Source organism: Notothenia rossii, assembly GCF_949606895.1.
Source record: "Notothenia rossii genome assembly, chromosome: 2".
Taxonomy (NCBI): Eukaryota; Metazoa; Chordata; class Actinopteri; order Perciformes; family Nototheniidae; genus Notothenia; species Notothenia rossii.
In genome coordinates, this window is record NC_136904.1 from 27,924,561 (window position 1) to 27,940,723 (window position 16,163).

At 40.8% G+C, this 16,163-nt stretch overlaps 1 protein-coding gene across 17 annotated transcripts in view; it reads left to right on the top strand.

Annotated features, from left to right (window-relative positions):
• neo1a (neogenin 1a) overlaps nucleotides 1–16,163 on the top strand; it is a 167,547-nt gene that overhangs the window by 97,390 nt on the left and 53,994 nt on the right. For all 17 annotated transcript variants that reach the window (XM_079664393.1, XM_079664405.1, XM_079664396.1 and 14 more), the window contains one exon: nucleotides 12,323–12,459. In XM_079664393.1, the coding sequence (XP_079520519.1) occupies nucleotides 12,323–12,459 (137 nt within the window). The remainder of the gene's footprint in view (nucleotides 1–12,322; nucleotides 12,460–16,163) is intronic.

Here is a 16,163-nt window from a genome sequence, read left to right on the forward strand (position 1 = left end):
TCTGATGTGTTATTCAAACCAACCTTCAAAATCACATTTAGCTTTCACATTTAAATTGTTACCTAAAAAGATAGCCACAGCTGTGTTCCCTGGCTCTCACACATTCCTACCTTTTTAAAAAGCAACACAGACCATAATGTTCTGCTCCTTTGTACCCGGGGCCCCTTGTACCACAAGCTAACCTGTTAGTGCTGGCGCCTGCTCCCCAAGGTGTTAATGCTTTTCTGCCACTGCTACTCAGAAGCCTCAGAGGAGCCCGGATGTGCCAACAGAGCCCCTTCAGCTGGGAGACCAGGCTGCAGGGTAGCCAGCTGAGGGGAAGTTCACAAATTAAAAGTCGAGAGAGAGTTGTCACAGCGCCTGTGCGCTCACTTCTCTGGCTCTCATTAGCACGAGCAGAGCAGCTTAAATCCCCCAGAGAGAGTTGCAATGTGCTTGGGAAGTTTGATTCTCACCAATTAAGAAAGCACTTTGTTGACCTAAACTCTGTGTACCGATCCCGGAGAATAATAACTTTGCAACTTGTAGGGTCGACAGAAAGTAGCTGAAATAAGGCTCATTCCTCTAAATCCAGCCACACTATGGGATTTCTACCTTCAGTGAAATTAAATGTAAGGTCACCACATTAGCAACCACAATGGTCCTGTGGGGTGTGAGCTAGCATAACTTCTCCCAACCTTTAGTTACAAGCCCAGCACTACATCTCAAGTTAAATGTCTAGGCTAAAAGGTGCTTACTAATCTTCCTTGTATTAATTACAAAACGCTATTCACCGTGCATACACGCCCCTTCAGGGTACCTCTGCTGGCAATTAGCAAGCGTACTCTGAACAGCTAAGGAATTCTTTGAGATATTGAAGTGGACCTCCATGCTCCTGCCTCCAGAGTAGAAATGGATTGTGTGGCGAATACATTACCGCCGCTGTTCTTTTGATTTTAATACGACATTGACAATTAAAAAGTATAGCCGTGGAACTTTCTCTTTTCTCCTTGAGAGTCTCCTGTCCCTCTCAGGCATTACATGAGAGATATAAGAGCTTCTGTCAATTAAAAATCTGTGTGGCATACAGTCTAGGGGAGAGAGAAAGGCAAATCTGCAAAGAGTGCCTAATTGGTCTTTGGTGCAGAGCACAAACAGGGCCTTGAAAGTGGCGACGTAAAGCTGTAGACATAAGATGAAAGTTTATAAAGATGTGTCAAAGCTACCAATTGAAGGCAGGGTGACTCACTGACAGTGGGGATTATCACATTGAGCTTCTGCCGCTGGTTCTTCAACTTGGTCATGTCTCTGGTTTTCTTCTGTCTCTCTCTATGTGTTCATGATTGCAGGAAGCCTGTTTTATTTTTAGCTGCAGAAGAAGGGCAACATTTAACTGAATACCATGGGTTTGGACCATGCTGATTCTTGGATGTCTATATCCTCCTCTCCAATACCGTTAGTCGTTCCTCTTTCTGACTGACTCCTCAGAACTACTTTAGTACACTTTTAAAGACACAGAGGAATCCTTCAAAAGTCCTTTCAAAATGTGCCTTATAAGATATTTCCTTTATGAGTCATATAAGTCTTTGAAGAGTCTCATTAGTACATTTTTCATAATCTTCCAGAAGACAGACAGACATAGGTTGTTTTTTTTGTATCACCTGTCTATATTGCCATGTAAGACTTCAAACTCTTTGATGTCTGTGATGACAGATGGGGACAGAGCAATAACCTGAAATGGAAATTTAGAACAGGAGGTTGTCTAACTCTCAATTGTGGAATAGTTGATTTATTTCTTATAAAGTGCTGTCTATGTCTCTTTAAAGCCCGTCATGATGGGATTATACTACACACTGTTTTTGTCTTTTGCAATGGTAAGACTAGGCATCATCAGCTAGCAGTCCTTCTCATACATTTAGGTGATAGAGAAGGAGATGTAGGCATGACTTCCCTTTTCCATCTTACAACACTACAAACAATTGTTCATGTATGTAAACATATATGATTGAAAGTAAATCCAGAACCATCCATCGTCCCTAGAAAGGAGGGTGCATACATATAGTTTGCAGATGGGGATGATTACAGGTTCAAAAACACATTTCTTATTTTTCTTTGCACAAACAATTATTTGTGTGGATCTTCCTAAAAGAGGACATAACAACGCTGACATCCTAGTCTTTTTTGGGGGGGAAATCAAGATGAAGCCTATGCAATGTTTTCCTAGATTAAATGTCAATTACCTTGCATTTACACACAACAATTAAACTGGCAATAAGGATGCCCTGTGTTTGTCCAGTCAGACCATTAGCTGGTTGATATTGTATAGTCTGATAACAGCAATGTTTTTGTCTCATTGTCAGTGTGACCAATTAGATGTTGGTTGTCTAATGACTGTTTACTGTAGGTAAGTATAGTTTTTAGTAGAGATCTAGGGGATGCTGCTCACACGATCCATTATGCTCTCTTGTGTGAAATTATTTAGCTGAGGTATCTCTCCACCGTATCTCGAATGAAATATTGATATTGCGATATCAATTTACACTTTGGCTTATTCTGCTGTGACATGCTGTTTGTGTATTCACCCGATCCTAGCCTTCTATTCATTTGGCCTCCGAGCAAGTCTATTGCCAAGGACACCAAGCTCTCCATTTATTTTGATTAAGCTCAGCAGCAGCGTGACAGTATATGCAACACTTGAAGCTCTTCAGTCAACATGTTGAAAACGCATTCTTAGCCAAATGCCCTGTGTGTCATCGATGGCAGAAGCCAGCATGCACAGAGGAGCATTCCTTTGGACTCCTCACACATGGTCCTGATGACACTCATGAAAAGGGCAGTCATCTTTTGTTCTTGGGAGTATCGCTCCTATGAACCATCCCCTAATAGAATTCCCCAGCAGTCAATAAAATGGATGAATTATGCATGTCCGCCAGCAACAGGGAATTGACAGAGCATGTAAATCAACTTCCTTCCGAAGCCTCCAAGCCATCCGTCTCCTTGTCTTGTAGCCTTCATTTAAATATGATTGTGTATATTGCATTTACTTGTGTATAGAGAGAGATGCACGGGGTAGAGAATTTGTTTGCAATTGGACTATTATTGAACTGCAGTGTAACCTTCTCTCACATATGTCTTCCATACAAACACACACACACACAAATCACCTTATGCAAAAGGAATACACACACACACACACACACACACACACACACACACACACACACACACACACACACACACACAGAATGGTAGATACACACACACAGGAACACTTCTGGCCATGGGAAGTGTTTTTCTCAGTGGGCTACCATGGGAACCACATAAAAAAATGGCTTTAACCTATTGTACATCCTACTCTATGTTTCACAGTAAGAGCGCAAAATGTAGCTGGGTTTCAATTCTAAGCTCTTACAGTTTTACCGATTAGGAAAACTGTATATCAGCGAACTAGATTTACTGTTAAAAATATGTTGCTTATCCTTTCAGAAACTATTTATTTTCCATAACTCTACTTACAATTGGTCTTGGGCATATGTTTTAAGTTCCTATTTGAGTTTATATTAAGTGATTTGTATTTTAGAGTACGGTACATAAGGTATGTTTTGTTACTGCTAATCAGTGTTGTGCTAGTTACTGAAAACCAGTAACTAGTTACCATTACTAGTTAGTTACTTCATTTCAAAAGTAACTCAGTTACTTTACTGATTACTTACACCCAAAAGTATGCGTTACTGTGAACAGTAACGCATTAGTTACTTAAAAAAAGTTACTTAAAAAAAGGGCTCCCATTAATACCCTTATAGCCTTCATTTTATTATCCAGAATTACTGTAAACTTTTGAATAAAGTAGTTAATCTACTATTAGTAGTTAGTTTAAATACATTAATTATGTTTTTTTCATTAACATAAAATAAATCCCACGTACCCTCTGCAGTACTCCAACGTACCCCTAGGGGTCCGCGTACCCCCATTTGAGAACCACTGTTCTACAACATACCGTGCAATGGCTTTATCAACTTTTCCCTGGCTAGCAGTCCCTCGGTTCAAATCCAGGCGCTGTTGGTTAGGTGGAGGTGGAGTGGCGTCTGTGGTCTTAGCTACTAGCTTCGTCCCAGCATGTTGTTTCTGCAGATGTTTCAACAGATTCTAATTGCTGTTTTGAGCAGTAGATAGGATCTTTGACCCGCCAAGACACAACTTACATTTAACTAAAACGTTCTTTTCTTTGTGCTCGACAAAAGTGAAATAGTGAGAATATCTCCAGGCGGAGAAACTCGACTTGAGCTCCGCAGCCGCCATGATAGTCTTGTTAGTAAACACACAAACACGCCCACAGCGCGTCTCTGCATGTGACACAGGAAGTATCTAAGTACATTTACTCAAGTAATGTACTTAAGTACAGTTTTCATCTCTATTCGCCTCGCTGTTGGCGCTGCTTACCAACGTCTGGGAGCCGAGACTATCTAAAAAAAGATACGGAGTAACGCACCATGTAGTAACGGTAACTGAGTTACTGAATTTAAAAAATAATGCGTTGGAGTAGTTACTGCCAAAAATAACGGCGTTACTTTGTAACGCGTTAGTCCCAACACTGCTGCTAATACAGTCTCAGAGTTGTTTTAAAATGTCTCATGTATCATTGGTAGAGGCAAAAACTGGCTTTATGTAAAAGAATAAGGCAATACATTATAGGCTTAAGGATTATAACCGTATTGTATTGTGCAATGATATTACCAATTTACAAACAACATTTTGCTGTAGAATGTCTTAATAGATCACAATAAATTTAAAACCAATGGCACTTTAAAAGCGGTTTGAGGATTGTGTTAGCTGGCAATGCTACATGCACACACACAAAAGTGTTTTTCTAATCTTTAAAAGGCAGCATAGCCGACCAAATGCATTTCGTCCAAGATAAGAGTCCTTCAGATGCAATCATCCATAATTGTCTGTACTTTTGAGTCAAGTCAGAAAGTGACACTTGAACTTTTAACCTGCATTGTTCTCCTCATCCTTTTGAGTGCAGTTCAGCATCAGCTGCTGGCTTTGTAACTCTCAGTTTAGTTTTCAAATTAAGTTGGGGACATTTTGCACCTTTCTGCTCTTACATGTGGATTTAAAATTTCCAGTGACATAAAAAGACATGGAGAGAGCATCTGAACCTTTCAGCCCGTCAGAGATACAACCTATCAACGTTAATGGCCTATGATTTCACTAGATCCTTTCTTCTGAGTGACTATTAGTGAGGTTGATGGCAATTGTCCGACACATGCTGAGCTGTAACTCATCCTTCAATAGCAAAATGATACAAAGCCCATAGTCGCTGTTGGGATGTCAGTAAAAAACACATACCATACCACAGAATACATCATTTTCTTCCAATCCTTATAATGTAGAGAAAAAAATTACAATAATATTTTCTTTTTAAGTGTCAGAATTTGATAACGAAAGTAAGACTGCCTGCAGTGCCCGGCCGTTCTATTAATTGAATCCTGTACAACATCTTGGCATATATATATATATATGTTTCTTCAATTGTGTTTGTTTTTTGGGTTTTTTCCCTTAAGGGTCTACTGGATCACATGATATGAAATGTGTCTCTAATTTGTTATCCCCCCTGCATGCTAATGTTGTGGGCATAACATTAGAAACTCCTACTTATATAATACAATGCAGTACAAAATCTAGCTCCATCAATTCTAGACTGTGTCAAACCAAACATTTTAATATTTTGTAAAGGTATCATTTGCGGCTGAGCTGTTGTATTGAACTGCATCCGATTTTACTTATAAAGTCGATATAAAAAGAACCGTCCAAGGAAGGGTTAGGATCCATGTGAGTTTGATAGAAACTGGTCTGCTCCACATGTTTGCCGCATTGAGGGAGGTGGGCATGCATGTGAGCACACACAGGAGGCTGAATCTGCTTAGGAATGGACTTTTCTTCAACACTGCTTATGTAACAGATGGCAGCTGCACAGTGGGTTAAGGTAATGGACACATTTTTCCTGGTGAGTAGGGCTGAGAAAACAAGACAAGCAACAAGGTATTCTGGCAGAGGAGCTCTTCTTTACAGTGTCTCTCCGTCTCCGAAACATCACAAACACACACTGGCTCTCTTCAAAGCCTGTTTCCTGTCATACAATCTATTGTTGTTTGTTGGGTTCTTATCATATTGTCTTCTTTATTTCCATGTGAGAATTGAGGGTAAGAGGATTACACTGGATGTTGGCCATTTGGTAAATCTACTGTTTGCTGATTTATTTTGATAATTCCAAAACACCACAATAGGTACCAAGAAAAATGTTATTTAGTCATACTGTAATTACTTGTAAAACTAAAACGGTGTGGCATCCTTTTTTTGAAATAGACAATGAGTCTTTAATCACTGAAGCCCATCAGCAGACATTTAATCTGCTGAATTTGTATAAACGTGACCCAGCACGGGACACAGGGTTTACATGTCTGCTGTAGGGATGTGCATCTCCACCACTGAGGCCGATGCCATGCGCATCTCGATACGTTGCCAACGATACGATACATTAACGATACATTTGAAACACCAGGCGATGCGATACATACGATTCACCCCTGTTGCGATACAGTTCGATACGATTTGATTCAACATTATGCTATACGGGGCGATACAGATGCGATTCAACACGATGCAAAATAATGATACTTAAATATGGTACGACAGAGGATTTTTGTTTTATTCCTTATATGCAGCAAATCACACATTAACAAAAAAGTGCTTTACATATTTGGTTCTCTCTAATAGTACTGCGCATCCCATCATGCTGTTTCTTTTTTCCTTTTTTTACCTTTAAAAGCTCTCCAGAGTACAATTGTATTACACCTCACAGTTAAACAATTTAAGGATGCATTGCCCATGATTAACAATGTGCAAATAACAGCTACCATAGTGCAATGCCCATACAGCTGCCAGCCTGATGTGCTTAACACTCATTCATAGGCTAACTCACCAGTGAGCAGAAAGCAGTGGGTTCTATATGAACAATAAAGAAAACAAATAAACTTTCACAAACAGGTATTTCATAACTGCTTACAGTAAGGAAGACATTTAAACTATTATTGGCAGTCACAGGCTGCTGTAAACTAAACACCACTCTCTCTGACAAAACACCTCACTGAGTGATTTAACTCATATGTCTAACTTTCAGGTTTCTCTTTTCAGCCCAGAGCCCATGTCGCCTCTTTATGTGCGTCGCTAAGTTCCTCGTACTACTTGTGTACTTTAAAGCGCCACAGCATCGTTTACAATTTGCGAGCGATTTTTCAAGTTGACCGTCTTTCTTGAAAAATCCGAAGTGTTTCCAAACGTTTGATTTGTAGGTATTTTTCGGTGCGCTGTGTTTTTCTTTCTCCTCAACTTCCATGTGTGTTGATAACTGAGACTCTTGGCCCCCGTAGTGCGAAGCAAAGATCGTCTCTGCTGAGTGCTGACAGGATGAGAGGGTATTATATGAATGAATCGTTTTTTTACCGATGCAAAGACGCTACAATCGATGCATCTCGAGTTCAACCCAAACTGTAGCCGATGTGCACTCTTTCAACCGGTGCACTCGCATCTTGAACGTTTATGCCGGTACACCGATGCGAATCGGTGAATCTTAACATCCCTACTCTGTAGGTGCCCCAAGGGCCCACCAGAGCCAGCTCAAAGTATATTACGCAAGTTATGGACGGCAGGCTTCATCCTGCTAATCAAACGATTCTGATTACTTTTGGGGACTTTGGTTAGGTACAAGAAAAACAAACAATAAAGTCAGGTATGCAAGAGCTGATGTTGTCTCAAGGGCCCTGCGGCTTTCCATTACAAGCCAGAGGAATACAAAAATGTTTTCATGGTTGAGTCACTTGTGTCTGTGCTGTTTGCACCAGGTTGTTGATCACATCGATTTGCACTTTTTTCTTCAGTCATTTATTTCCTTAGACTAATTTATTCCGTCTATCCAAGTGTGTTCCCCATAGATTTTTTGAAACAGTACTAGTTTTTTGGAGTCCTGCTCGGTTGTAAAAACATCATTCAAGTTCATGGAGCTGTTATTAATATGTTGTTGTCAACAGGGAGAAGTTACATTTTCAATTCCAGGACAGTGGAGGGGTTTATAGACAAAGAGAGAAAGGAGGAAAGGAATGAGCAACAAAACAGAGGAGGAAAGAGATGCCTTGCTATCCATTAAAAGTCGATCCCCTTTTTGTTGTGACAGTTGTGACTCCACCTGCCTTGCCCATGCGCTGCAGATGGCATGACCCTTGCCCAACCACTGTCACAGTACCACTGAATGCTCAGTGACAGCATGCTGCACTGCTTTCATCCACACACACACACACACACCCACACACACACACGTACACACACACACACACACACACACACACACACACACACACACACACACACACACACACACACACACACACACACACACACACACACACACACACACACACACACACACACACACACACACACACACACACACACACACACACACACACACACACACACATCCCCATACTTCTTTAGTGATCTGATGCCACCACTCTGTGTTACGGAAGGCTGAGTCACCACTCACACATACCAAATGTTGTCTTGGTCCCAAAAGCCCTTCTCTGAAGTCTCTGTGGCTGCCGCTGCTTTCAGTGGCAGAACAGGGACAAGATTGTGTCAGAGGCCTCGGCCTGCATGTTGACAGCAAACTCTCAACATCTATACCTCACCAGCCAGGAAGGAGGATGCTGTCCTTTCCGACTATTTGAAACTGAGAGAATAGTTTTGTGCAATAAGGAAAGTCGCAGTCTACATATTTAACCACATTTGACTGCGTATGTGTAACTGAACATTATATGACTGCGTATGTGTAACTGAACGTTATATGCAGGGGTGCTCACAACTTTCTCAGTGGGGTACTCAGATGAGTACCTGGAGTCAGTCTTTGGTACTCCAACTTCTGGCTCCCCTCAAAGTTCCCATGAAGCCCTCTGTATTGCGAATGTCAACGGGTGGGGGGTGGTAGTGGAGTGCAGAGCTTCGTGACCACAGAGCGTGTGAACGTTGTGATCAGCTGTTTTAGCACGGTGCTGCTGTACAGACCGACGTTAACAGTAGCCCTGTCTGTGTACACGGAAACTGACTCTGTCGTCCGGTGATCTAAAGCCTTCTGGAAAAGCTTCACAAGTACGTCGGTACACAAATGCGCTTTGTGACACAAGTGACGGTACGCATTTCAGATTGTTGCCGCGCATGCGTACCTGTGTACCACTTATGTGCACCCCTGATTCAATGTCAAGTTTGCACACCACTACAATGTGGAAAGTTGTAGCTGCTAGAAAAGGAATTAGTAACAACATTGACACAAAACTTGAAAGAGCAAGGCCAATTGGGAACAATGCGCCTCTTGGCTTGACACATTCACACTGTCATTTTCACATTGCGTGTACGATTTCAGTGTACGTGTGTGCATCTGCCATTTTGTAACGAGATAAAAAGTGACAGTGGCATTGGTGAGCTAATTGAACAGCCTGTTGTAGGTGAATACGGATGTAATTAGAGCCTCTCACCGAGGACCTGGAGCTAGTGCAGGAGATATCCTTCATATCCTTACAGCAGACAACTTGTCTTTGTTTAAATTACCACAAGTGCTCCCCCACAAGTTGTCTAGAGCCCGTTCAGCTCAAACCATTTTACTTTGCCTCCCTCCCTCATGGTCTATAAAGAGTAACACGTTCTTTGTTCAACCGAGCACTTTAGCTGCTCCTGTTAGATTGACTTTCTCTAAAGCAGAATGAGAAATTGCCTGGTGGTTTGATATTAACTGTGTGTCCCTCTTTCATGTATAAGAGAAGCTGTCAATGCCCTTTATGGCACATGCGGCACTATAGGCCAAGAGTCTGACTCTGAATAGTTGTCCTGGTAAAGCAAACTGCAGGAATGCTTGGCACTAGGAACTCAGAAATGTCTTTTTAAAAGGAAATTCTCATTCAGCAAGGATTTGACATGCGGAGCCTTTCAGCAGAATCCGCTAGCTCTCTAATGTGCACAGGGAAATAGTCAATGTACAATGTTCTGTTATATTCCGCTGTAAAAGCTAAAGTAAAGGCAGCTGCTGACCTATGTTACATCTTTTTCCCCCACCTTGAAGACCCAGGGCATTTTCTGTCAGACTTCCTGCTGACTGCAATATATTTTATGTGGGTTTTTCTTTATTATTCAATCTACTGCTGTCAGAATTGGCCCAGTGTGCTGTTTAATAGCTTTTTGAGGCTCACTAAACTGAGTTTGACTTGTGTTTCCTGTCAGTCTTATTGGGTCAACATGTCATTTTTGACCTGCTCATGGCCTGAATTAAACATACGGTCGTACTCAACTCAGATTTCCAATAAATGGGTAAGCTCTTCTTTACTGTAATTACATGTTTGCCATGAATTATATAGAATCTATACAGTATTAATCTTACTTGACTGGAGTAGAAAGAGGTGACAACTTCCACAGCAATTGTGAAATATGACAACCAGGCATTAACCTTTCATAACCGCCTTAAGGGTCAAAAGCAGATTAAACCTTATGTTCTTGTAAGCTGCTGCAAACACAGGATTTTATGAAATAGTTGTGCTAGACACTACTGCTGACTGTCAGTGAGAACATGTACAAACGCTGTACAAAGCAGGGATCAGTAATTGCATGTAAATCTCCAACACATATCATTTTTCAGAGCGTTTCTCCTTTTAAACCAAAAGTTTCACTTGTGTAAGACACTAAGTCTCTCTAACGGTAAACTGAAGTGCTATCCAACTATACTTTTATGTGATTACGGTTCCTGCGGAGGTTAATAGTCTATTTTATCTCCACAATATGAGTGAAACAGAGATGCCATTTTTGTGACAGTAGGTCGAGGGCCACTACAACGCTCCACTCAGCACAGACAGACAGGCAGATGGTCTCAAAGGCCAATGCTGCCAAACACAGCAGAGAGAGAGATGCAGGAGTTTATGTGAAATACATGGATAGCCAGCAGGTTGATCAGTACTTACTCAACCTGCTGCTTAGTGTTGTTTTCCTCAATGCACTCAAGTCTGCAGTAATCTTGCTCTGCCCAGAAAACACTGAACTTCCCTCTACTTTGCTGCATCTTACCTTCCCTTTTTGAATTGGTGTCTTGCTCCACCTTTCTGTTTGTCTCTTTCTGAATGCAGAGCTTTCTGTTGGCTATTTATTTGTTTTTTCTTTCCTCTCAGCCCCCTCCTATTCCCCTGCTTCAGTGGTTGTTGAGTCAAGCCTCAGTTCGGCCACAGACTGCTCCCCCTGGGCCTATTGGGAAAATAAAAGTTGGGACTGTTTAATATGGAGGAGGGTCACTGGTTCAAAAAGAGGCTAAACAAATATGCGGTTATATATTTGGATTAGGCGTAAATAGTTTAGAATAAATATCTAGGAATTGAAATGCCAGATGGAAACATGGAGTTGATGTTACAGTGAAGCACTTGATATTCAGTTTTCAGTTGGCTTTCAATGTGGGTTGCAAGATGTCAACACATCTTCTATAGACGAAAAGATTAATTTACATAATGATTTCACTGAGGGACAACACTGAGTGAAGATTTCAAGCGTGTAGGAAGGAAAGGAAAACACAACATTTAGAGGTTGTGAACTTTCAATAAACGTATGATAATATTCCTATGGATAAGCATCAGTTTGAAAAGTTGAATCTCCTTGATATTATATCTCTGTATTGTTATGTTATAGATGAGTGTCACCCCGGTTAATTAACAGCTGATGAAAGAGAAGGAAAACATTTGTAAAGGCGTTGTAAGAACTCTGTAGTGTGGCTGCACAGCTGTATGATCTGTATGACTTTGTGATTGTATTCTTTAAAAGTAGTAATTTATGCCGCAAGATTAAATAATTATTGAGCTGTCCATGAATCATAATTGTTAAGAAAGGTTGTAAATTGCCTTTTTCTGGGCTGTTGACTCAACTTTTTTAGGATCTTTTATTCATAACCGGAGTTGGTAAAGTGTGACAGATGTGGAGTCAACCTCAGGCCAGTAGGTTAACAAGGAGCTCCAGAGAATGCAACCTTTCTCTCTCAGTGATCTAAATGAGCCGCGGGGAGGGAATATGCTTCATGGAAATGTAATGGCTTTTTACATAATTCACAAGTCTGGTTAAGAAAAAGAAATGTTGAGGCCTGAGGTCTCCTGCATGGGATGCTGACAGTGGCACAGCCCCAAAGGTCCTTAATGCTATTTATATAAAGGAATCAGTCACATTTGGCTGATTTTCTTTCTCACATCTTTGTTTTTTTGTCTGTCCGCAGTGAGGGTCGTGTGGAGCTGCTGGGAGGAGGCAGTGTTCAGATCTTCAATCTCACAGAGGAGGATGCCGGCATTTACACCTGCATGGCGGACAATGCCAACGCAACCATTGAAGCCCAGGCCCAACTCACCATACAAGGTACCGTCAGCATTGTCTGCCTTCTGGCACAAAATTGTAACAGAAGAACAGAAAAAAACAAATGATCTATTTATCTGAAAAAGCTCAGCCAATCTTCCCGTGGCTCTATTTCTTTAAGAAAATGTGAAACAAGGAGACCTTACTGACTCTTATTAAGATAGAGATTGGATTTTATACGAGTGCCAAGAGAGGATGTATTAACTAATAAGAAGAGTGCCGTGCTTGAGAGCTGAAAACAGAGTCATTCCCTCTGATTCAGTTTGGAAATCAGCTTATTAGACGACTAAAGGACACTTCCCAGACCCGAAACAAAACCACTTAGTTTGAAATGAAATGGACAAGGTTTGTTTCTTGCTCGCAAACTATGTACGGTAAATGTGCACAAGCAGGTGACTGTTTGGATATGCTGCACACTAAAAATATCAAGGCGTTGACAGTGAGTGAAATATTCAGCATAAGTTTGCATATGTAGCACGTGTGGTGTGTTATTTTTTACCTGTTAAAATCTGCCGTTGCCCAGAACTCCACTACACAAAGCAACAACAAAAAGATTTGAGCTGCACATATTGCTGGCAGGAGAAAGACAAGTATAACATTTTAGAAGAGACAACAAAGAACGTGAGAAGCTTGAGATACCAGACAACATGGTGAACAGAAATAATTCACCTCTGCAAAAGAGGTTATATTGTGTTTTAGTAAATGTGTGTCTGATGCTTAGTATTAAATATAAAGTAAATAGTACACATAAGTAGCATTACAATTTGAGCTGGGTTTTCTCCCTGTTACATTACTACACATCTGTTGTTGATGTGATGTAAGTGTTTTCCTCTTTGTAATTGGAAAACATGAATAACTTGCCGTTTATGGTCTTCAGGTCAAAAATATCTCAGTTCTGCATTTCAATTTCGGCCAATCCTTTGAAGGTACAAGAATGCTGATGCTGTAGTATGTATCACTCAAAATTCAGTGTAGATGAGAAAATAAAAAGAGACATATTCGTTTTGAGACATATTTTTTTATGAGCATTAATTCTCACACTTACACAAGCAGCCATTTCCCAAGTGAATGCTGACTAATCTTTCTCTTTAAAGTCCAACTTCGATAGCAAAGACTTCATTTTTCCATGACTGGTTTACAATTCCCATATACTGTAAGCTCAGTACTTGTGTCATGGTGTGAAATACAAAATGAATAAATAATGCATGTAAAATCTCAAGAAAAGCAACTAGAATCAATGTTTTGTCCAGTGATACCATACTATATCCTGCTCTGTAAATGTCAATGCAAGTGACCAGCACTGGAAATAATCATAATGTAAATCTAAAGAACTAATTTTCACTCAGCAACCAATCTCCTCTGAACATTTTTGTTCTCCCCTTCCCAAGTGCTGAAATCCATCCATGCCTCATATGGTAACAATGAGTGAACAATGTAAAAATTCAGCTTTGACAACACAATGAATCGAGCACGCCATATTCTCAATCTGTATGAGAGCGACAGAAAGGAGAACCATCTGTGGAAAAATCCGTGGATGAACGTAAAACCACTCTCTCACATAGGAGACACACCCACAGTAATTGCGTTGTAATTACTGTTGTCAGACTTTGCGTTGTTGAGAGAAATAGACATGAACACAAACATGTCATGTGTGCTTTTCCCAGGTGAGGCAAGACAACAGGATTTGCTGTGAAATAACTTGAGACTGGGGGAAACACCCTGAGGCTCATTCCTGGGTTCATTGCATTTCACACGCAGCCACATCGTGCTATGACTCAATCTCTTTTCCCCCCAAAATCCCTTCATCCCCCCATCACCCCTCCACTACCCTTTCATCATTTCCCGTTGCTCACTGTGATTACAGGAGACAGTAATGGGAAATGGGATTAGGTCACAGGAGGACATCGGACTTCACTCGTTTTCAGATTTCAAGTCTGTCCATCGAATTCTCGCTGAAATCCCTCATGTCTCTGACCCGACCCTGCCAGCCTCCAATGTGACAAGACTGTAGAGGATTGATCAGCACTCTTTGAATATTGTTGAAAGACATCAGTCATTGTAATGCAATAAACCGGTTTGATTAAATCCTATGCTGTAGACTCTAAGGCCTAATTGCATTTGCTCCATCCAGATTCATGAAGAAACCAGATTGTGGCATTGATTTGCTCCCTTGACAACAGAAATGACACTTGAAAGGTCAATTGATTCCTTGAGGAAACAGTTCCGCTCATAAAATGCCCTCACACAAATCATCGTGGTATGAATCTATAGTAACATCAACACTATTTTCCCCATGATTGACGGCTATAAAAACACTGTAGGGGCCTCTTCTGCAGCAGGAACAAGGAGCAATTGTGTGTTTGGCCACTGGCTTTTAATAGACACTGGACAGTTTGTGGAAAGATGCAGAGGTGGCCGGGGATTTGATATGGTAAAACATTGTTAAGCTTCGCCTGGAGATAGCTTCGGGGTTTGTGATGCAGCTGGTGCTCATCTGTGGAGAGAGCTCTGCACAGGGCTGCAGCAGGTGTGTGTGTGTGCACACACACTATCGCACAACCAGCATACATAATGAAGCCACACAAGGTCAATCACTCTATACACCTGTATGCATTCACTACACGCGCATGGTTTCCAGATTCAACCATTCTTCAACCAATGGAACTGCCTTAGTGGCTTTTCAGTTAAAGGTGGGGTAGGTAATTTATTTCAGAAACACTTTTTGTTATATTCCATGAAATGCTCTTATTAAATGCTTTAACAATACATCCATTAAAACATTTCATCTGTTGAAGCCGTGGAACTGTAAAAAGCCCGACCAATCATCTGAGCCTGCCCGGCTAAAAATAACTGGATGGCCTACCTGCCTGTCAGCCTTCCATCTGTGCACAAACGTATCTTGTGCCCTCATTGGTCATGTGCGCTTCCTGGGTGTTGGAGGAGGGGCTCTGTAAGGAAGTCTGAAGGAAATGGCAGATTTTTTCCGGTTGTGTACTTTCAAATTGTAGCGCACTCGAGCCGGTTTCTCCAAAATTACATAGGCTACCCCACCTTTAAGTGTCCTTGGTTGCTATTTCCCCTCGAGAATATGTTTGTTCTTTTTATTTTTAATCAATAAGCTTTGGAATCTTGTACAATGTGTACTATCTGTGAGAAAGAGACAATACATTCCATGGTGTTAAAGTTACAGGGAGACAAAGCCCAACCAAAGACACACAGTAGTACATTTCTGGAAAAAAAGAAATAATAATAAAACGTAGTCAAATCTCTCAAAATATATCATTAGTATTTTTTTATGAAAGTCTCTACCTGCAGTGTACAAGGTGGAAGCCGTTTTTAAAAAAAATGACCAAAGCATTAACGCTTGAGGAGAATCAGTTTGATGGTCCCTCAGTAGTGAACCTTACTTATCAGAATCTTATACACCTAATTAATGCAGTTTCTTTACTTCACATGAGCAGAGCTTGCCGGCAGAACATTTTAGATTTATTGAATAGCTGTCGGTCTTTATGCTACAAAAATAGTAAATGTTCTGCTGCAAATCTTTTATTAAAAAACCAACTGAACAAACATGAATATGTTGCAATGTGAAAGGATGTATAAACAGCTCCAGGAGAGATAGTCAGCGTTTGTCAAACATAAGCAAGAGATATACCAGAGCAGCGTGTTCCATATCAGTTTTATTAAATGTGATCACAGTGCCAGTG